Genomic DNA, 15,507 nt, shown 5'->3' with positions numbered 1-15,507 from the left:
AAAATATAAGGGATATAATATATAAAATATAAAATATATATAAATATAATATATATATATATAAAATATAATCTTGTCCTTTCTACCCCCAGTCCTGTGTCTGAGATTTATGTTCTCATTTATTCTTCTAGCGAGTGAGATTGGTGTAGGGCCCTTCACCCATATCCGAGACCACGGATCAGCAAGAGACATGACATCAGTGACCAGTGAATCTACTGCAGGTGCCATGGGTAAGAAAATATTTCTTTTCTTTCTATTATACTGGTATTCATCCTTGCTCTGGGCCCTTGTTTTCCAGCTTTCAAATATGATATGGACTCATCTTCATAGTTCGAGAACAGGAAAGTTTGTGATTAGGTGGTAAGACCCGGCAACTTCCTCTGTCCCATTATTGTCTGCCCAGATGTCAGCCTTTGGATGAAGAGCTCATGGAGGATTTTGTCCATTTCTTGTGTTAGTTTGTGTGTATACATATAATTTACTATGATAAAAGTCAGCTACTGGAGGACAGGCTTTTCTATGCCCAGCACCTAAAACCCTGAATGGAGTAGCTGATTCTTAACAAATGATTACTGCTTCATTTTCCATTTAACCTGAGCAGGTATCCGTCAGGCAGTTTGTCGGAGCCTGGATCCCTATCTCATCTGAGGGCAAGATGACAGGACAGATCCATCTACATATCAGTCTCTTCTTATTTAATACTTTCTCATGGTGGCCATGCACCCTGGAGCAAAAGTAGATCCTAATTTCTGTCAGTCTTTTTGTTTTGCAAGTGCTTGTCAAGGACAAGGTGCTAACGTGAGGGGTTGGGGACTCGGGACGTTCAAAATCCTCACAGGCTCTGGGGAACTCTGTCCAAATGGCTCCAAACTCCCCCCCCCATAATGTCACCACAGGAGATGGACCCTCCCTGGGAACAGAACCTCACACTCCTATCCACGAATCTCTGAGCCCAGGGCCAGGCTCCTTTCCTGCCTTAAGTACTCCCACAGCCTGCACAAGCACAGCTTCCCTTGAGGCTGCTACTTCATTGGAGGACCCAGGGCCAGCCGGCCTGACTCCATAGACTGAGAGAAACCCACAGGCAACACCAACTCCAGCTATTACCCTGCCTCCAGCCAGCACACAGGAAGTTTGCACAACAGCATCTCCCAGTCCTCCTGACACAACCACAGAGGGCAGCAGTGTCAAGGCAGGCACAGCCTCTGTTTCTGATCAAGTGCCTTCCACTTCCTGCCTCTTCCCAAATAAGCATATTTTAAATAAGCTTCCCAGGGAGGGAATTGGGGTGTGGCCTTGGAGGAAATGGGGAGTGTCAGTCCAGGGAGGGTCAGTTTGTGCCTTTCTAAGGAGAAGGGTCTTCCTCCCAGGTCCTTCCTGTCTATAGCCTTCCAATGGGCCACTGTAGGGACTTTTTCTTGGCTCCATATCTGATGAATTAGTGTCATCTCTCCAGGCTTCCTCAACTCCATGCAAGGATAGTTTCACAATCCCTGTGCTAAAGTGATTCTCCTCTTCTTATTGATGGATTCTGATTCCACTAAATCAAACATATATGGAGGTTGTCCATCAGTGAGTCCGTGCTTTGAAGGGGGAAACTTGGTTATTCATCCTGTGGAGAAAAGTCAGAGAAGCCATGTATTTTTGGTCTCAGCAGATAGTAGCAACAATGTACTTTCCTTTGGGAGTCCTCTAATAATGACTTGACTGAGCTCTGGTCTCCCATTCTCTCTTCCTGTAGGAGGTGATGCTGGTGTGGTGCCAGCCACACATGCCCAAGGCCATGAAGGACCAGGAAGCACAGGAGCACTGATGAGGAGCCCCCTGACCTCTGTGTCTACTGTTATTCCCACAGGTAAGTAGGTACCTCCTCTCTGTCTTTGTGTTGTAGGTTTATCCTTTTTAGGGCCTTGTTTCCCAGTCTTACAGAGGAAACATGAAATTATTTTAGAGATCAATCCTCAAGAACTCTTCTGAACCTCTGATTGCTTTCTTTGTACAGCCTGGAGAAGAGGAGTTTTAGAGGTAGGAGTGAGGTTCCCACTGCTAAGGTCTTTTATATAATCAACCATAGGTATAAAGTTGGAAGGAAACTTTGAAGTATCAGGTATTATGGATAGCCTCTCTTATTACAGATGTGGATACTGAGGCCTGGAGAAGTAAAGTAATTATCTCAGGGTGACCGGATATGCCTGGAAGGGACCCTCAATAGCCATCTAGCTGGACCCCATCATTTTACATATGGGAAAAGTGAGGTGCAGAGAAGTTAAGTGACATGCCTCATGACACAAAAGTAGAAAGCATCAGAGGTGAGATTTGAACCCAGGACTCTATTATGCTGTAATTCAAGGTCAACAGGAAAAGTCAGCCCTGACACCTCACATTGAATGGCTTCCACTTTGGGGAAGGTTCCTTCTATGAACTCTCCAAGGGTAGAGATGTGTTTTTAAATTTTTATTTACATCTCCAGTATTTAGGATAGGGCTGAACAAATAATAAACACTTAGTCGATGGCAACTAATTGATTGCTTTGATCTAATTTATCAGTAGATTTGTGAGATTCATTTTATTAAAAAAATTTGTCTTCAAAATGTATCTTATACACCTACCAACTGAACTTGCCTATGGAGAAGTGAAGGGGAATGGAATGAGCAATTATGTAATGCCTACTATGTGCCAGGCACTGTGACTATTTTTATAGAAATAGTATCTCATTTGATTCACATAACAACCCTAAGTGTTGGGTTTTATAGTTAGCCCCATTTTTCAGATGAGAAAAACAGAGGCAAGCAATGACTGCTTGATTTTCCCAGGGTCATACAGCTAATGAGTTCTTAGGTCAAATTTGAACTCAGGTCTTCCTGACTCCAGGCTAAGCACTATCTCCACTATGCCACCTAATTACTTTTATGGTCCGAGCCACAGAGTTTCCGGTGTCAAGAGTCAGGAATGGAGACAGATCCAAAGGCTCTGCTCTTTAGCAGTGAACTTGGGGAAGGTGGATGATGCAGATATGGGCAGAACACTTTATTTCTATCAGCCTTGACTTGCCAAGAGGAAAAGAATGGTTCTAGGACCTTCCCTTTGAGGCATGATTTCATGACCACCTCCCTAATCTTAGCTTAATAATTCACTTGGACCTTTGGTGATTGATTGCACTTGGCCCACCCATTAAATGCTGAATCCAGTCATTTACCTCTAACTTTTGTCCTTTCTGAGACATTGGTCTTCAACCAGGGATGCTTCTTGGTCACGAGTTTATGGATTGATTCCTACACATTAGCTCTGTGATTCCTGTGAACTGGTCCTACTCTAGTATGGCCTCTGAGTGTTTCCACGAGCTTCTGTAGCCAGGAGATCCTAGAATTGGTCAGAGGTCAGAACTGAAAAACTGGACCTCTCTGATGTTATTGTCTCCACATGGCTCCTGGCAGCCCATCAGCCTGGTGGACAAGGTCATGTTTGGAGTTCTAGATATGATGGAGATGAAGATGAGGAGACAAGTGTCTCTAGATCAGCAGTTCTCAACCTCTCAATATGTAGCAATGAGAATACATAATGCATATCAGGTATTTGCATTCTGAATCATAACTGTAGCAAAATTATAGTTTTGAAGTAGCCACCAAAATAATTTTTGGATGACTGCAACATGAGGAATTGTATTACGGAGTCATGGCATTAGAAAGGTTGAGAACCACTGCTTTAGATAATCTTAGGTGAGGATTGGAGGGAGACCATCAAGCCATTTCCTGGATAAGAAACTTCAAGGAAGGGGAAGTGTGTCCCATGTACCATAAAATCCCTAAAGCATCCTTTTATTAAATTGTGACTGATATTCCCCTCTTAATTTATATTGCTCTTGTTTAATAATCCTTGTTCAGACACCTATTTCCACTAGAAAATCACCTATGTTATTAGAGAAGCTGTATGTCATTCAGCATTGCTGATGAGAAATCAAGCCATATCTGATTGGCATGTTGCTTAATAGTCTATGATGCTTTTCATCTTTTAAAAATTAACTTTAAAATAATTTAATTTAAAGATATGATATTTTCCTAATTAAACCTAGTAACCATTTTCAATATATGTTTTCTGAAATTATTAGGTCCAAATTTTCTCCCCCCTTCCCTTCTGTCCCCCTCTTGGAGAGATGGTAAGTAATTTGAAATGGATTATACATGTATTATCATGTAAAACATAATTCCATATTCGTCATTTTTATAAGAGAACACTCATATAAAACCAGAGCCACATAAACTGTACATAAAATAATGTGAAAGGGAATATGCTTTGATCTGCAACTGACTCCCACATTTCTTTCTCTAGAGGTGTAAAACATTCTTGGTCAAAAGTCCTTCAGAGCTGTCCCAGATTGCTCTCTTTCTGAGAGTAGCTACAACTTTCACAGTTGATCAAATGCAGATCAAAGCATCTCCCCTTTAAATTCCATTCAAAATTATTCATGTTATATCTTATAATAGTTTCTGTTTCTTGTTTCTTCTTGTTGTAAGGTGCTGTCCAGCAGCCCTTACAAGAAAGGAAAGATAGAAGATTGACCCTTGGGGGAAGGGCTGAAGCCCAGGGGATGGATAAGAATGGAGGCAGACACCAATGCAATATTACCAATGAGCAAGCTGCACAGATCAAGCTCCAGCTACCTAACTTCAAAGGACATGAGGCAGTTAGATAACCTTAAATCAACAACACGGGAATTAGGAATGAGTATTGAGATCAGCTGAGAGAAAAGCCACTGATCCCTTAGAGCCCATGCTCTAAGTAGGGACCACTCTGGCTAGAGGATAGGAGATTAAGAAGGAAAGGTGTTTCACAGAGATAGAGGAAATTCCATGAGAAAGCTGTTCTTAGCCAGAGGCTAAGCTCCAGGAAGGAGAGGGACAGGTGAAGAAGATAATAAGGGCTCTTTCTCTGTCAGATGCTTGTATTTATTACCATTGTGATGCAAAGGGACTTAATACATATTAATGAAGACACAGTGGATTGCCATTGGTTCAGTTGTAAATTACCACAAGGCAGAGGCATGGATTGTCTCAGTCAGGTGAGCACAAAGAATCCTGAGTTTGTGCCTAAACCTTAGGAATGCTGGGATCAAAGGTCAATGCCTTTCTTGCCATGGGCAGGTCTGAGCATGCTCTTTCCTAAGACAATCCTTACAGATTAATTATTTCCCTTGTGTATACACAGGTGTGGATTGTTACACTTGTCATGGTTATTGTTTGCCTAGTAATTATTGATCTGAAGAGAGCTGTTAAAGAGAGATGAGTGAGGAAAGGTAGTAGTCAAGGTGGAATGGCTCTTGTTGTACTCTCTCACACTCTTCTCCTGGTCTATGATAGCTGAGGAATATCTCTTGGAAATGGTGACCCTGGGTGATGTGCTGGTTGTAAATCTTGAAATCTCTCAGACTTGTGAATGTTAAAAATTTCCCCATCAGGGAATTCTTAATTGGAACAAATTCCCTACTGAGAAACATTCTCCATTTTGATGTGAGAACTCGCCAGGATCAGAAATGGGAGGACTTCTACTCCAACCGTACTTAAGGCTGCTTTAGGGGAGAAAACTCCTTGCTATGGGAGGACCCCTATTCTACCCATACTTAAGACTGCTTTAGGAGAGAAAACTCCTTGCTAAACAATGAAAGTACTTGGACCCATGCTTATAATAATGCAAGGAGTTCTTTGAGCCAGGCCTGTTTTTAGAATTGATACAATGGGATGCTAGGTACCTAAAAGGGTTGGGCAAGTTTTCTCTTGATGAGATTAGTTGACTCAGCTGTGTTTTCTCTGGTTCAGACTTACTGAGGAGATTAGTCGACACAGCAGCATTTTGTTCTGATTCAGACTTACTGAGGAGATTGGTCAACTTAGCAGGAATTTAGATGGGCAGTCCTTTGGAAAGCATCTACAGTGATTGGTAGATGTAGGGACTTAGGGGAGGTGACATGGGAGAAAAACCCCTATATAAGAAAAAGCAGAATCTCTTGAGGATATATCATTTTGGAGAAATCCTTTTGGAGGATCTCTGATGAGGATCGCTTGGGAAGAATCTCTTGAGAGAGGCTCTGGAGAAGGGAAGCTCTTGGAGGACCATCTCTAAGGAGATCTGGCTGGAGCTCCTCTTAGGGGACTCTGTCCCTCTGGAGGCTCTGGAGAGAGGCCCTTTGGAATTCTTTCTGGTGAAGTCAGCTGAGATGGAGCTTGCCTGGTGTCACTAGAATCCTTGCTTAGACAGACCTTGTGGTGAGTGTTAAAGGACTGACTGACTGATCTTTCTCTCTTAAGACTCAGGTCTAGGCCATGTTGGCTTAAGGCCCTTCATACTTATTTCCTTTTTCTATCTTTCTTTGATTACTCATTGTATTATTAATTAAAATCTCTGTAAACCCAGTTGACTCGGGTATTTGAATAATTGGGAATATATTCCCTGGTGACCACCTTATAGTTGATTTAAAACAGGACACTGTAGGAAAACATATTTTGAGCAGTCATAATGTTTTTCCTTGTCTCTCCACATTTTAAATGCCACAGTTTAAGGCTACAACTTATTTTAAATCTCACATGGTATAAGTAAGTTAGGGGAAGGTTTCCCATATTGAGTGATAAGAGGGTTACCCCAGAATTAATAAACACAGTCTTTTAGAATTGTAAGCCTCTCCTCAGTTCATGACTCAGTGGGTAGTCCTGATCAGAATTTTTTTTTGCAATGGCTGTTCACTAACCTCTGTGAATTAGCTTCCTCAAAGATCCTTGAATAAATCCCTTTCTTCCAATTTGACTGTGGCTTAAATTGGTTTAATAAATACAAGATATCTGGAAGTGGGCAGTTCAGGTGGAGATTAGTGGTGTCCCTATATCTAAAGCCTAAGTGTTCCTTCTTTCTGGATACCTTGGGCAAACCAGAAATTCACCTCCCCTTCCCAGTGTCTCCTTAAGATAAACTTCATCTTGGGATGAAGGCAAGATAAGGCAGGTGCTATTAGACTGTGGGGTACTGTTGAGTCTGAGGCCTCTACAGGTCCAATGGGATCTGAATCTCTCTTCAGCTGTCAGGCAGGTATAAATTTCTTCTTGAGAAGTCCCAAAGCTGATACTCCTGGCTATCTTTTAGCTGGCTGTTGGCTGATCACCAGCAAGGCAAGAAAACCTCTTCTCACCTCAAGATCAAGTCTCAAAACCCACCTTTTTTCACTGGCATTCTTCCCCATCCCTGTTCTACAGCCATGTTACTCTGCTTCCAACAGTCTTTACCCATCAATCATGTCCTCTTCAACATTCCATTTCTCATCCTCTTTGCACATTACTCTTACAGTCTTAAATTCTTCCCTTCTTCATAGATCTGGAAGATAAACTATTCTATGTTCCCCAAATTTAGTTATGGTATCACTCATTATATATAAATCACATACTCATTTTGATCTTATCTTGCTATAGGGTATAAGATATTGGTCAATACCTAGTTCCTGCCATAAACTTTAATTTATAAAAATCATTTTTAGTTATAAGTAGAAAATTTTTTTCAATTTTTCATATTAATTTTATTTTAAAAATATTTCTCTGTTTACGTATTTCATTTTCTTTCCTTCCCCTCTTCCTTCCCCCATCCCAAATCTAATAAACACTTCCACTGGGTTATATAGATGTTATCACTGATACCACTTCCATATTATTCATTTTTGGAATAGAATACTCTTTTAAAATACAAACCTCCAATTGTATATCTATATAAACAAATGATTGTCATTTGTTTTTCTTCTGGGTTTCTACTCCCACAGTTCTTTCTCTCGATGTAGAGGGGAATTGGGATTGTCTTGTAATAGCAAAGTCCATTATATTGGATTGTTTCACAATGTTTCATTTTCTGTGTATAATGTTCTTTTGGTTCTGTTCACTTCACTCTGCATCAGTTCCTGGAGTTCTTCTACAGTTCCTGGAGTTCTTCTTTGATATAAAATTCCTTTGGTTCATCATTCCTTACAGTCCAGTGTAGTATTCTATCACCATCATAAACCACAATTTGTTCAGCGATTCCCCAATTGAAGGTCACGTTACCCCCCCATTTTACAATTATTTGCCACCACAAAGAGCACAACTATGAATACTTTTGTACAAATATTTTTCATTATTATCTCTTTAGGGTACGATTCTAGTAGTGGTATTGCTGGATCACAGGGTATGCATTTTTTTAAAGGTCTTTGGGCATAGTTCCAAATTGCCTTCTAGAATGATTTGATCAATTCACAACTCTACCAGTAGTGCATTAATTTCCCAATTTTGCCACATCCCCTCCAACATTTATTATTTTCCTTTACTGTTATATTTGCCAATCTGTTAGGTATGATGTGGTACCTCATTTTTGATTTGCATTTCTCTAATTATGTGGGATTTTAAACACTATTCCGTGTATTTATTGATAGTTTTGACTTTTTTTTTTATCTTAAATCTATCTGTGTCACTTGACCATTTGTCAATTGGGGAATGACTTGTTTTTTTTTTCTTTTTTTACAATTGACTTAGCTCCTCATAACGTTAAGAAATTAGGCCTTTGTCAGAGAATTTTGTTGTAAAATTTCCCCCAAATTTATAGCTTCCCTTCCAATTTTGGTTGGATTGATTTTATTTGTACAAAATCTTTTAAATTTAAAGTAATCAAGGTTATTCATTCTATATTTTGCCATGTTCTCTATCTTTTGCTTGGTCTTAAATTCAATTTCCCACAGATCTAACAGATATACTATTCTGTGTTCACCTAATTTACTTATAATTTCCTTCTTTATGGAAATTATCCTGGTATAGGGTATGAGATATTCATCTCACACTAATCTGTCTCATACTGTTTTCCAATTTCCCCAGCACTTTTAACAAATAGTGTATTATTGTCTCAAAAGCTGGGATCATTGGGTTCATCAAAAACTATCTTCCTGAGGCCATTTACCCCAAGACTATGCCATTGATCCCCCTTCTATCTCTTAAGCAGTATGTAATAATTAAAATAGTGGAAGACTTAAATTGTGGCAGATAAAAAAGTGTTTGGCTTAAATTGTGACCACAGAAATTATGGTTTCAAGAGTGTCTTGTTTTTAAATCAAATATAAGGTGGTCGCCAGGGAAAAATTCCCAATTATTAAATATACCCAAGTCAGCTGGGTTCTATAGAGATTTTAATTCATACAAATGAGGAATTAAAGAAAGGGGGAGAGAGAGAAAAAGGAAATAATGGGAAAAGATAGGTCAGCCCAGGCCAGCCCAGGCCCAAGCCCTAAGAGAGAGATCAGTCAGTCTTTTATCCACTCACCACAAGATTTGTCCATCCAAAGATTCTAGTGTTCAGAGAGACACCAGTTCAGTTTTGGCCAGCTGCCATCTCCAGAGAGAGAATCTCTGAGACTCTGAGACTCACCCAAGACTAAGAGAATTTTCTCTTATGTCACCTCCCCTAAGTTCTCACATCTACCAATCACAGTAGACATTTTCCAAAGGATAGACAATTCTTAATTCACACCTAAGAAGGTTTGAACTTTTGATTAAGTTCACCCCTGAAAAACCTCCGAGTAAGTTTCTCACCTCTTTGCTCCTTGTAAATTCACAAGTTGCCTGACCTTTATAGGTACTTAGCACCCTTTTGTATTAGATCTAAAAATAGGCACAGATTAAGAACTTTTGCTTTACTATAAGTATGGGTTTAAGTATTTTTCATTTTTCAGCAAGGAGTTTCTTCTCCTAAAGCAGGCTTAAGTAGGGGTGGAGTAGAGGTTTCACATTCCTGATCTAAGTTCCTTCATTATTTAAAATGAGGAATGGTCTTAACCAAACCTTATGAAGTAGGGTCTGAGAATTTTTAAGGTTCACAAGTACTATACTTGATGATCACCACTTTATAATACAGTTTAAGATCTGATACTGCTAGGACTCCATCCTTCACATTTTTTTCATTCATTCCCTTAATATTGTTGATCTTTTGTTTTTACAAATGAACTTCGTTATCATTTTTTCTAATATTATATATTTTTTGATAGATTGATAGCTATGGCACTGAATAAGTAAATTAGTTTTGATGGAATAGTCGTTTTATTATATTATCTTATCCTACCCTTGAACAATTAATATTTTTGCAATTGTTTAGATCTAGTTTTAATTGTATATAAAGTGTCTTTTAGTTGTTTTTGTTTAATTCTTGAGTTTGTCTTGGCATATAGATTCCCAAATATTTTACATTATCTAGAGTGATTTTTAATAGAATTTCTCTTTCTAATTCTTGCTGATGAATTTTTTTGGATATAAAAAGAAATGATGATGATTCATGTGCTTTATTTTGTTTCCTGAAACTTTGCTAAAATTATCATTTCCACCAGGTTTTTAATTGATTTTCTTGGGTTCTCTAAGTATACCATCATATCATTTGCAAAGAGTGATAGTTTAGTTTTATCACAGCCTACAACTTTTGATTTCTTTTTTTCTCCTCTAATTGATGCAGTTAGCACTTTCTAGTATGGTATTAAATAATGGTAGTAATGATGGGCATCCTTGCTTCACTCCTAAATTTATTGGGAAGGCTCATAACTTATCCCAATTTCAGATGATACCTGTTGGTGGTTAGAAACAAATACTGTTTATTATTTAGGGGAAAGCCCCTTCTCTTCCTTTATGTCCTACTGGCTTTTTAAGTAGTAATAGGTATTGTATTTTGTCAAAGACTTTTCTGAATGGATTGGGATACTGATGTGATTTTGTGTGCTGTGTTTTAACATAAGTGCTTTGAGTTCATGTGGACAAAAAATTCTGAGTAGGCATCCTAGCACCAGGTCTGTATCTTTGGTAATTAGCATTGCTGTCTCTTCCACACCCCAACTCATGGCTGAGCACCTGCAGCTATGGGATCTACTTGGCCAGAATAATAAACTACAGGTCAGTGATGTTGTCCCAAACACTGTGTCAAAACACCTGAAGCTACCCTTATGTTCATACACAGAGTAATTAGGTTTTGCATACTGGTACCCACTATAATACCCAGTGTTAAACCCATTTTAAAAATCAAAGTCTCCATAACCATTGAACCCATCAAATCTGTTGCCTTGCTTTCTCACATTATAATTTCTTGAATTGTCTAAAAACCTATCCCCTAAAATGACTGAGTTTCATTAAGTGACCAGGTTTATTACAAAATAGCAGTGAGGGGTTTGTCTACATTCTCTAGAATTTATAATATGCTATTCTAGGTGCTCTGTAATACTCTTAAGTGCAGCCACTGCTCAATCTTGCACTTCATTAGTTTTTAATTTAAGTATCAGATCTTTGATTTCTTTTGCTAAATTATCTAGGATATTATTCTTTATCTCAGCTTGTCTATCTTTGTTATCCTGAAAAATGTCAGAAGCTACACACCTAAGTTTATCCAGTCCCATCTCATCCCAATTTGGACAGTTGCTTATATGGTTTACATCTTTATCCAATTCATTTCTCAGCAGAATCTATCACCCTGTTCAGGAAAGTAGATGGGGTCTTTCATATGTCTTGTCTCAATCTTTCAAACTTTGACCACAACTCTGGTCTCTTTGAATTATCCTTCATCGTCTGGATAATGGCCTCTCTGGCAGTAATTAAATTTTTGTAACCCACAAAAGAATTATCTTCCCAATGGGGGTCCTGGGAAAACCAGTCAGCTAAACTAGGATTCCTATGTATATCCCCAATGATTTTCTGTTTTTCCCTTTTTGATAACAATTCATCCATTAACATGTCAAAGTCCAGATAGGTTGGATCTTTACTTTCTTCTTAAATTGTTTTACCATGGCCATTGGTTTTTCATCATAGCTTGGGTTAGGGTTATTGATGATATGATGATTTAAAAGACTCTAAATATGCTTGGGTAAATCTCTTGTGAACTCTTATATTGAAGATCCCAATCTCTGCGGTTATCATTGGCACCTCCCTGAGTGGAAACATAAGGGCAGGATTGTTTTCTAATGCTTGAGTTTCTTGTCCCACTTGGTTACCTCAATTTCTGTCTAATTCCATTGCCCCTGTGTCTTAGCCAACTAGTTATATTACATTTTAATTCTTTTCCTCTTGGTCTCCACATAATTAACCCTCGGTTTAAGCCCACTGTTTTCTAATTTTGTCTCATTCATGACTTTTCAATAGTTACAGATGGATAAGAGAACTTTCAGCATCATAACCATGGATACTAGCATTAATATTCCGAAGGGTAGATAGGATATAACCTAAAGGACCATAAGAGTCAAAACTGTCATCAAAAATCCATATGCCAACATCCCTTGGATATATAGAGGGATGGTAGACTTAAGAAGAGTCCAGGAATAAATCCAATGTTAAAACAATTCAGCCATGTGTTGCTTAATGAGGCTGCCCTGCAAACTGCTTCATTTAACACAGTTGCTGGCTGGCTGACTTTTGCCTTTTGGTGCCACCTAAGGTTCAGTTCACTGAAACTGCAGGTACCAGACAAACAGCTTCAATCTTTCTCCTTCTCCAAAACTGTTATCCAGCAAAGCAGATCTACAAGCTTCTTCTTAGATAGGACTCCTCTTTATGAGGAAAGTAGAAACCCTCTTCAAATGGGTTTCAGAGGTCTCTTCCAGTGAGGTGCGGTGGTGTGGTCTAGTTGTTTTCTGAGAGCTTCTGAGCGGCATTGGAAGGAAGGGTAAATTAGGAGTCCGTTCCTCAAAATGTGGCGGTTCTTGGCCACCCTGTGTTGCCTGGTCGTACTGACCAGTGCCAAGAGCAGATTATCCTTTCCTCCTCTATCAGATGAAATGGTCAACCACATCAACAAGCTCAACACTGCATGGCAGGCTGCGCACAACTTCCTTAATGCAGACATGAGCTACATAAAGAAACTCTGTGGTACCTTCATGGGTGGAGCCAAGCTACTACCTTAGAGAATGATAATGGCTGATAATATGAAGCTACCAGAAAACTTTGATGCCTGGGAACAATGGCCAAACTGCCCTACTATCAAGGAAATAAGAGACCAGGGTTCCTGTGGATCTTGCTGGGCATTTGGAGCTGTGGAAGCTATTTCTGACAGGATCTGTGTACACAGTAATGGAAATGCTAATGTAGAAGTGTCTGCTGAGGATCTGCTTAGCTGCTGTAGATCTGAATGTGGGGATGGCTGTAATGGAGGTTTTCCTGCTGGAGCTTGGAATTTCTGGACTAAGAAAGGCCTTGTATCTGGTGGTCTCTATGATTCCCATGTGGGCTGCTGACCTTATTCCATCCCTCCATGTGAGCACCATGTGAATGGCTCCCATTCTGCCTGTACTGGAGAAGAGGGCGACACCCCCACGTGCAGGAAGAAGTGTGAAGAGGGCTATTCTACTCAGTACAAGGATGACAAAAACTACAGATCAACCCCCTATAGGGTACCTTCAAGTGAGCAGGAGATCATGGCTGAGATCTACAAGAATGGCCCTGTGGAGGGAGCTTTTAGTGTGTATGAAGACTTCCTACACTACAAGTCTGGAGTATACCAGCACGTTGCTGGAGAGATGCTTGGAGGTCACGCCATTCAAATCCTGGCTGGGGTGTGGAAAATGGAATCCGTTACTGGCTGGCTGCCAATTCCTGGAATATTGACTGGGGTGATAATGGCTTCTTTAAATTCCTCCGTGGAAAGAATCACTGTGGGATAGAATCTGAAATTGTGGCTGGAATTCCCAGAACGGATCAATATTGAAAGAAGATGTAACCTGCTGCTATTTGTCTAACTATCAATAGCCCTTTGTGACTTTTAATCTTTCAAGAAAGAAAAAAATCTTGGGAATGGGAAGAAGGTGAATGTGGGCAAATGAATACTTTTAAAAGACAAGTTTGGAGAGATGCTCTTTTATTTATCTTTTGTTTAAAAGGGAAGTTTAAGGAGAGGATTTAGATAAATCATTGGGCTTTGAAAATTTGGTTGAGCTAAATTCTTGTGGGGTCAGCCAGCTCCATTGATAATAACATAGATGAATATTTCTTGATCTGACTCCAACTAATAATGCATGCCATTTCAGTTTAAGTAACTCTGTGAATAGCACATAGCACTGCTGGTAAACAGGCTGTGTAATACACTTGAGACCCAGGATGCTTTCTTTTAAAAAGGCCTTTTTTTCCAGGGGTGTCTCCCAATTCCTGTTATCTTGACTCCTACAATTCCCCTCAACATTCATCTTTTAGGAACCTGAAGTCCAGGAACCAACAATGATTGAAGGAGTGGGGGGAGGAGTGTTTTCTCCCACAGGAATAGGGATGGGTTTTTTGTTTTGTTTTTTTAATATTTTGACTTAGGAAGGAGGCAAAGAAATTCTCAGAAATTGACTTGGCTCCCACTTGTTAGGGGTAGAGGGAGGTAGAGTTGTGGGATGGGCCACAAAATGTTAGAATCCTATTTTGTCCCAGTTCTCACTGGTAAAAATCCTATACTATGCTTACTTCTCCTTAGTGCCACTCCACTTTTAGTGCCAGTTAGCCTGAAGCTATTAAAGCTTTGCAGTATTGCACATGCCCTTGGGTCTTTTCTGTGGTGATAAAAAAAAAATAGATTTCTCTATTTTTGTTTAATGTACCTTGGTTGATCATACAAAAGAGTAGCCAGGATCCCTTTTACTCAATAGAAACCTGTGCCTGTGGTTTTAAAAGAAAAGCAGTAATCCCTCTTCTGATGTTCTTGGGGGACAGTCGAGAAGGAGCAGGATTATGGTTCTGACCACAGGAGAAACAAGATTTTGTTGTTCTTGGGAAATCACTGCTTTACCCTATCATGCAATTTAATCTCAGTGTTCATTTTAGTGACTAAATGGAATCCAGGACCCTTGTGCCAATAAAAGATTTCTCCTAAAAAAGCCAAAAAAAAAAAGAAGTCTCTTCCCTTTCACCAGCCGAGAGTAAAGTCAGAGAGGCCTGTCTCCAACAGCAGTCAAAGAAAGCAAGCTCAGTAACTGAAACCCAGTGAGTGAGTGACCCAGTCAGAGACCCAGTGAGAGGACATCACCAACTGACAGAACTTTTCTTGTGTTCTTTCTTGTAAATTCTGGTCTCACAAACTGCTTGTCCCCTCAGAGATCTCTTTATCAAATATCTTATTTAATCAACATGTTCATCAATATTCTGTTTTCCTTAGTATATTTTTATTAATTAGTTCATCCCATTCACATTCAGCATCCTAATTACTGTATTTCCCACCATCTTATTATTCCCTTTAGATGCTGCTCTATTCCCTTTCACTCTGATCCTCTGCTTTATGTTATATAGTTTTCACATTCTCAATCCCTTCCCTTTCCTCTCAGTGTAATCATCTCTTTCACCCCCTAATTTTTTGTACATTTCCTATCATACATACATATCATTTCATATCACATTTACATATCATGATATCATCATAATCAGTTTGCTTCCTCATCCTCTTTTTGTTTTCTTTCTCTTTTTATTTAGTCAATTTAGAAATTATTCCTTGGTTACAAGAATCATATTCTTTCCCTCGATCTCCTTC

General features: G+C 39.3%; 1 protein-coding gene and 1 pseudogene across 1 annotated transcript in view; both read left to right on the top strand.

Annotated features, from left to right (window-relative positions):
- Window positions 1-859: 859 nt before the first annotated feature.
- Window positions 860-15,507, top strand: part of LOC130458061 (mucin-16-like) — a 126,235-nt gene continuing 111,587 nt past the window's right edge. Inside the window, exons 1-2 of the mRNA XM_056820970.1 lie at window positions 860-980; window positions 1,742-1,855. Of these exons, the coding sequence (XP_056676948.1) occupies window positions 860-980; window positions 1,742-1,855 (235 nt within the window). The remainder of the gene's footprint in view (window positions 981-1,741; window positions 1,856-15,507) is intronic.
- On the top strand, window positions 12,357-13,725 carry LOC107650440 (cathepsin B-like; annotated as a pseudogene).

This window comes from Monodelphis domestica, chromosome 3 (genome assembly GCF_027887165.1).
Source record: "Monodelphis domestica isolate mMonDom1 chromosome 3, mMonDom1.pri, whole genome shotgun sequence".
NCBI classification, from domain to species: domain Eukaryota; kingdom Metazoa; phylum Chordata; class Mammalia; order Didelphimorphia; family Didelphidae; genus Monodelphis; species Monodelphis domestica.
The sequence above is the reverse complement of the archived record's forward strand: the minus strand, read 5'-3'. Positions and strand labels throughout refer to the sequence as shown.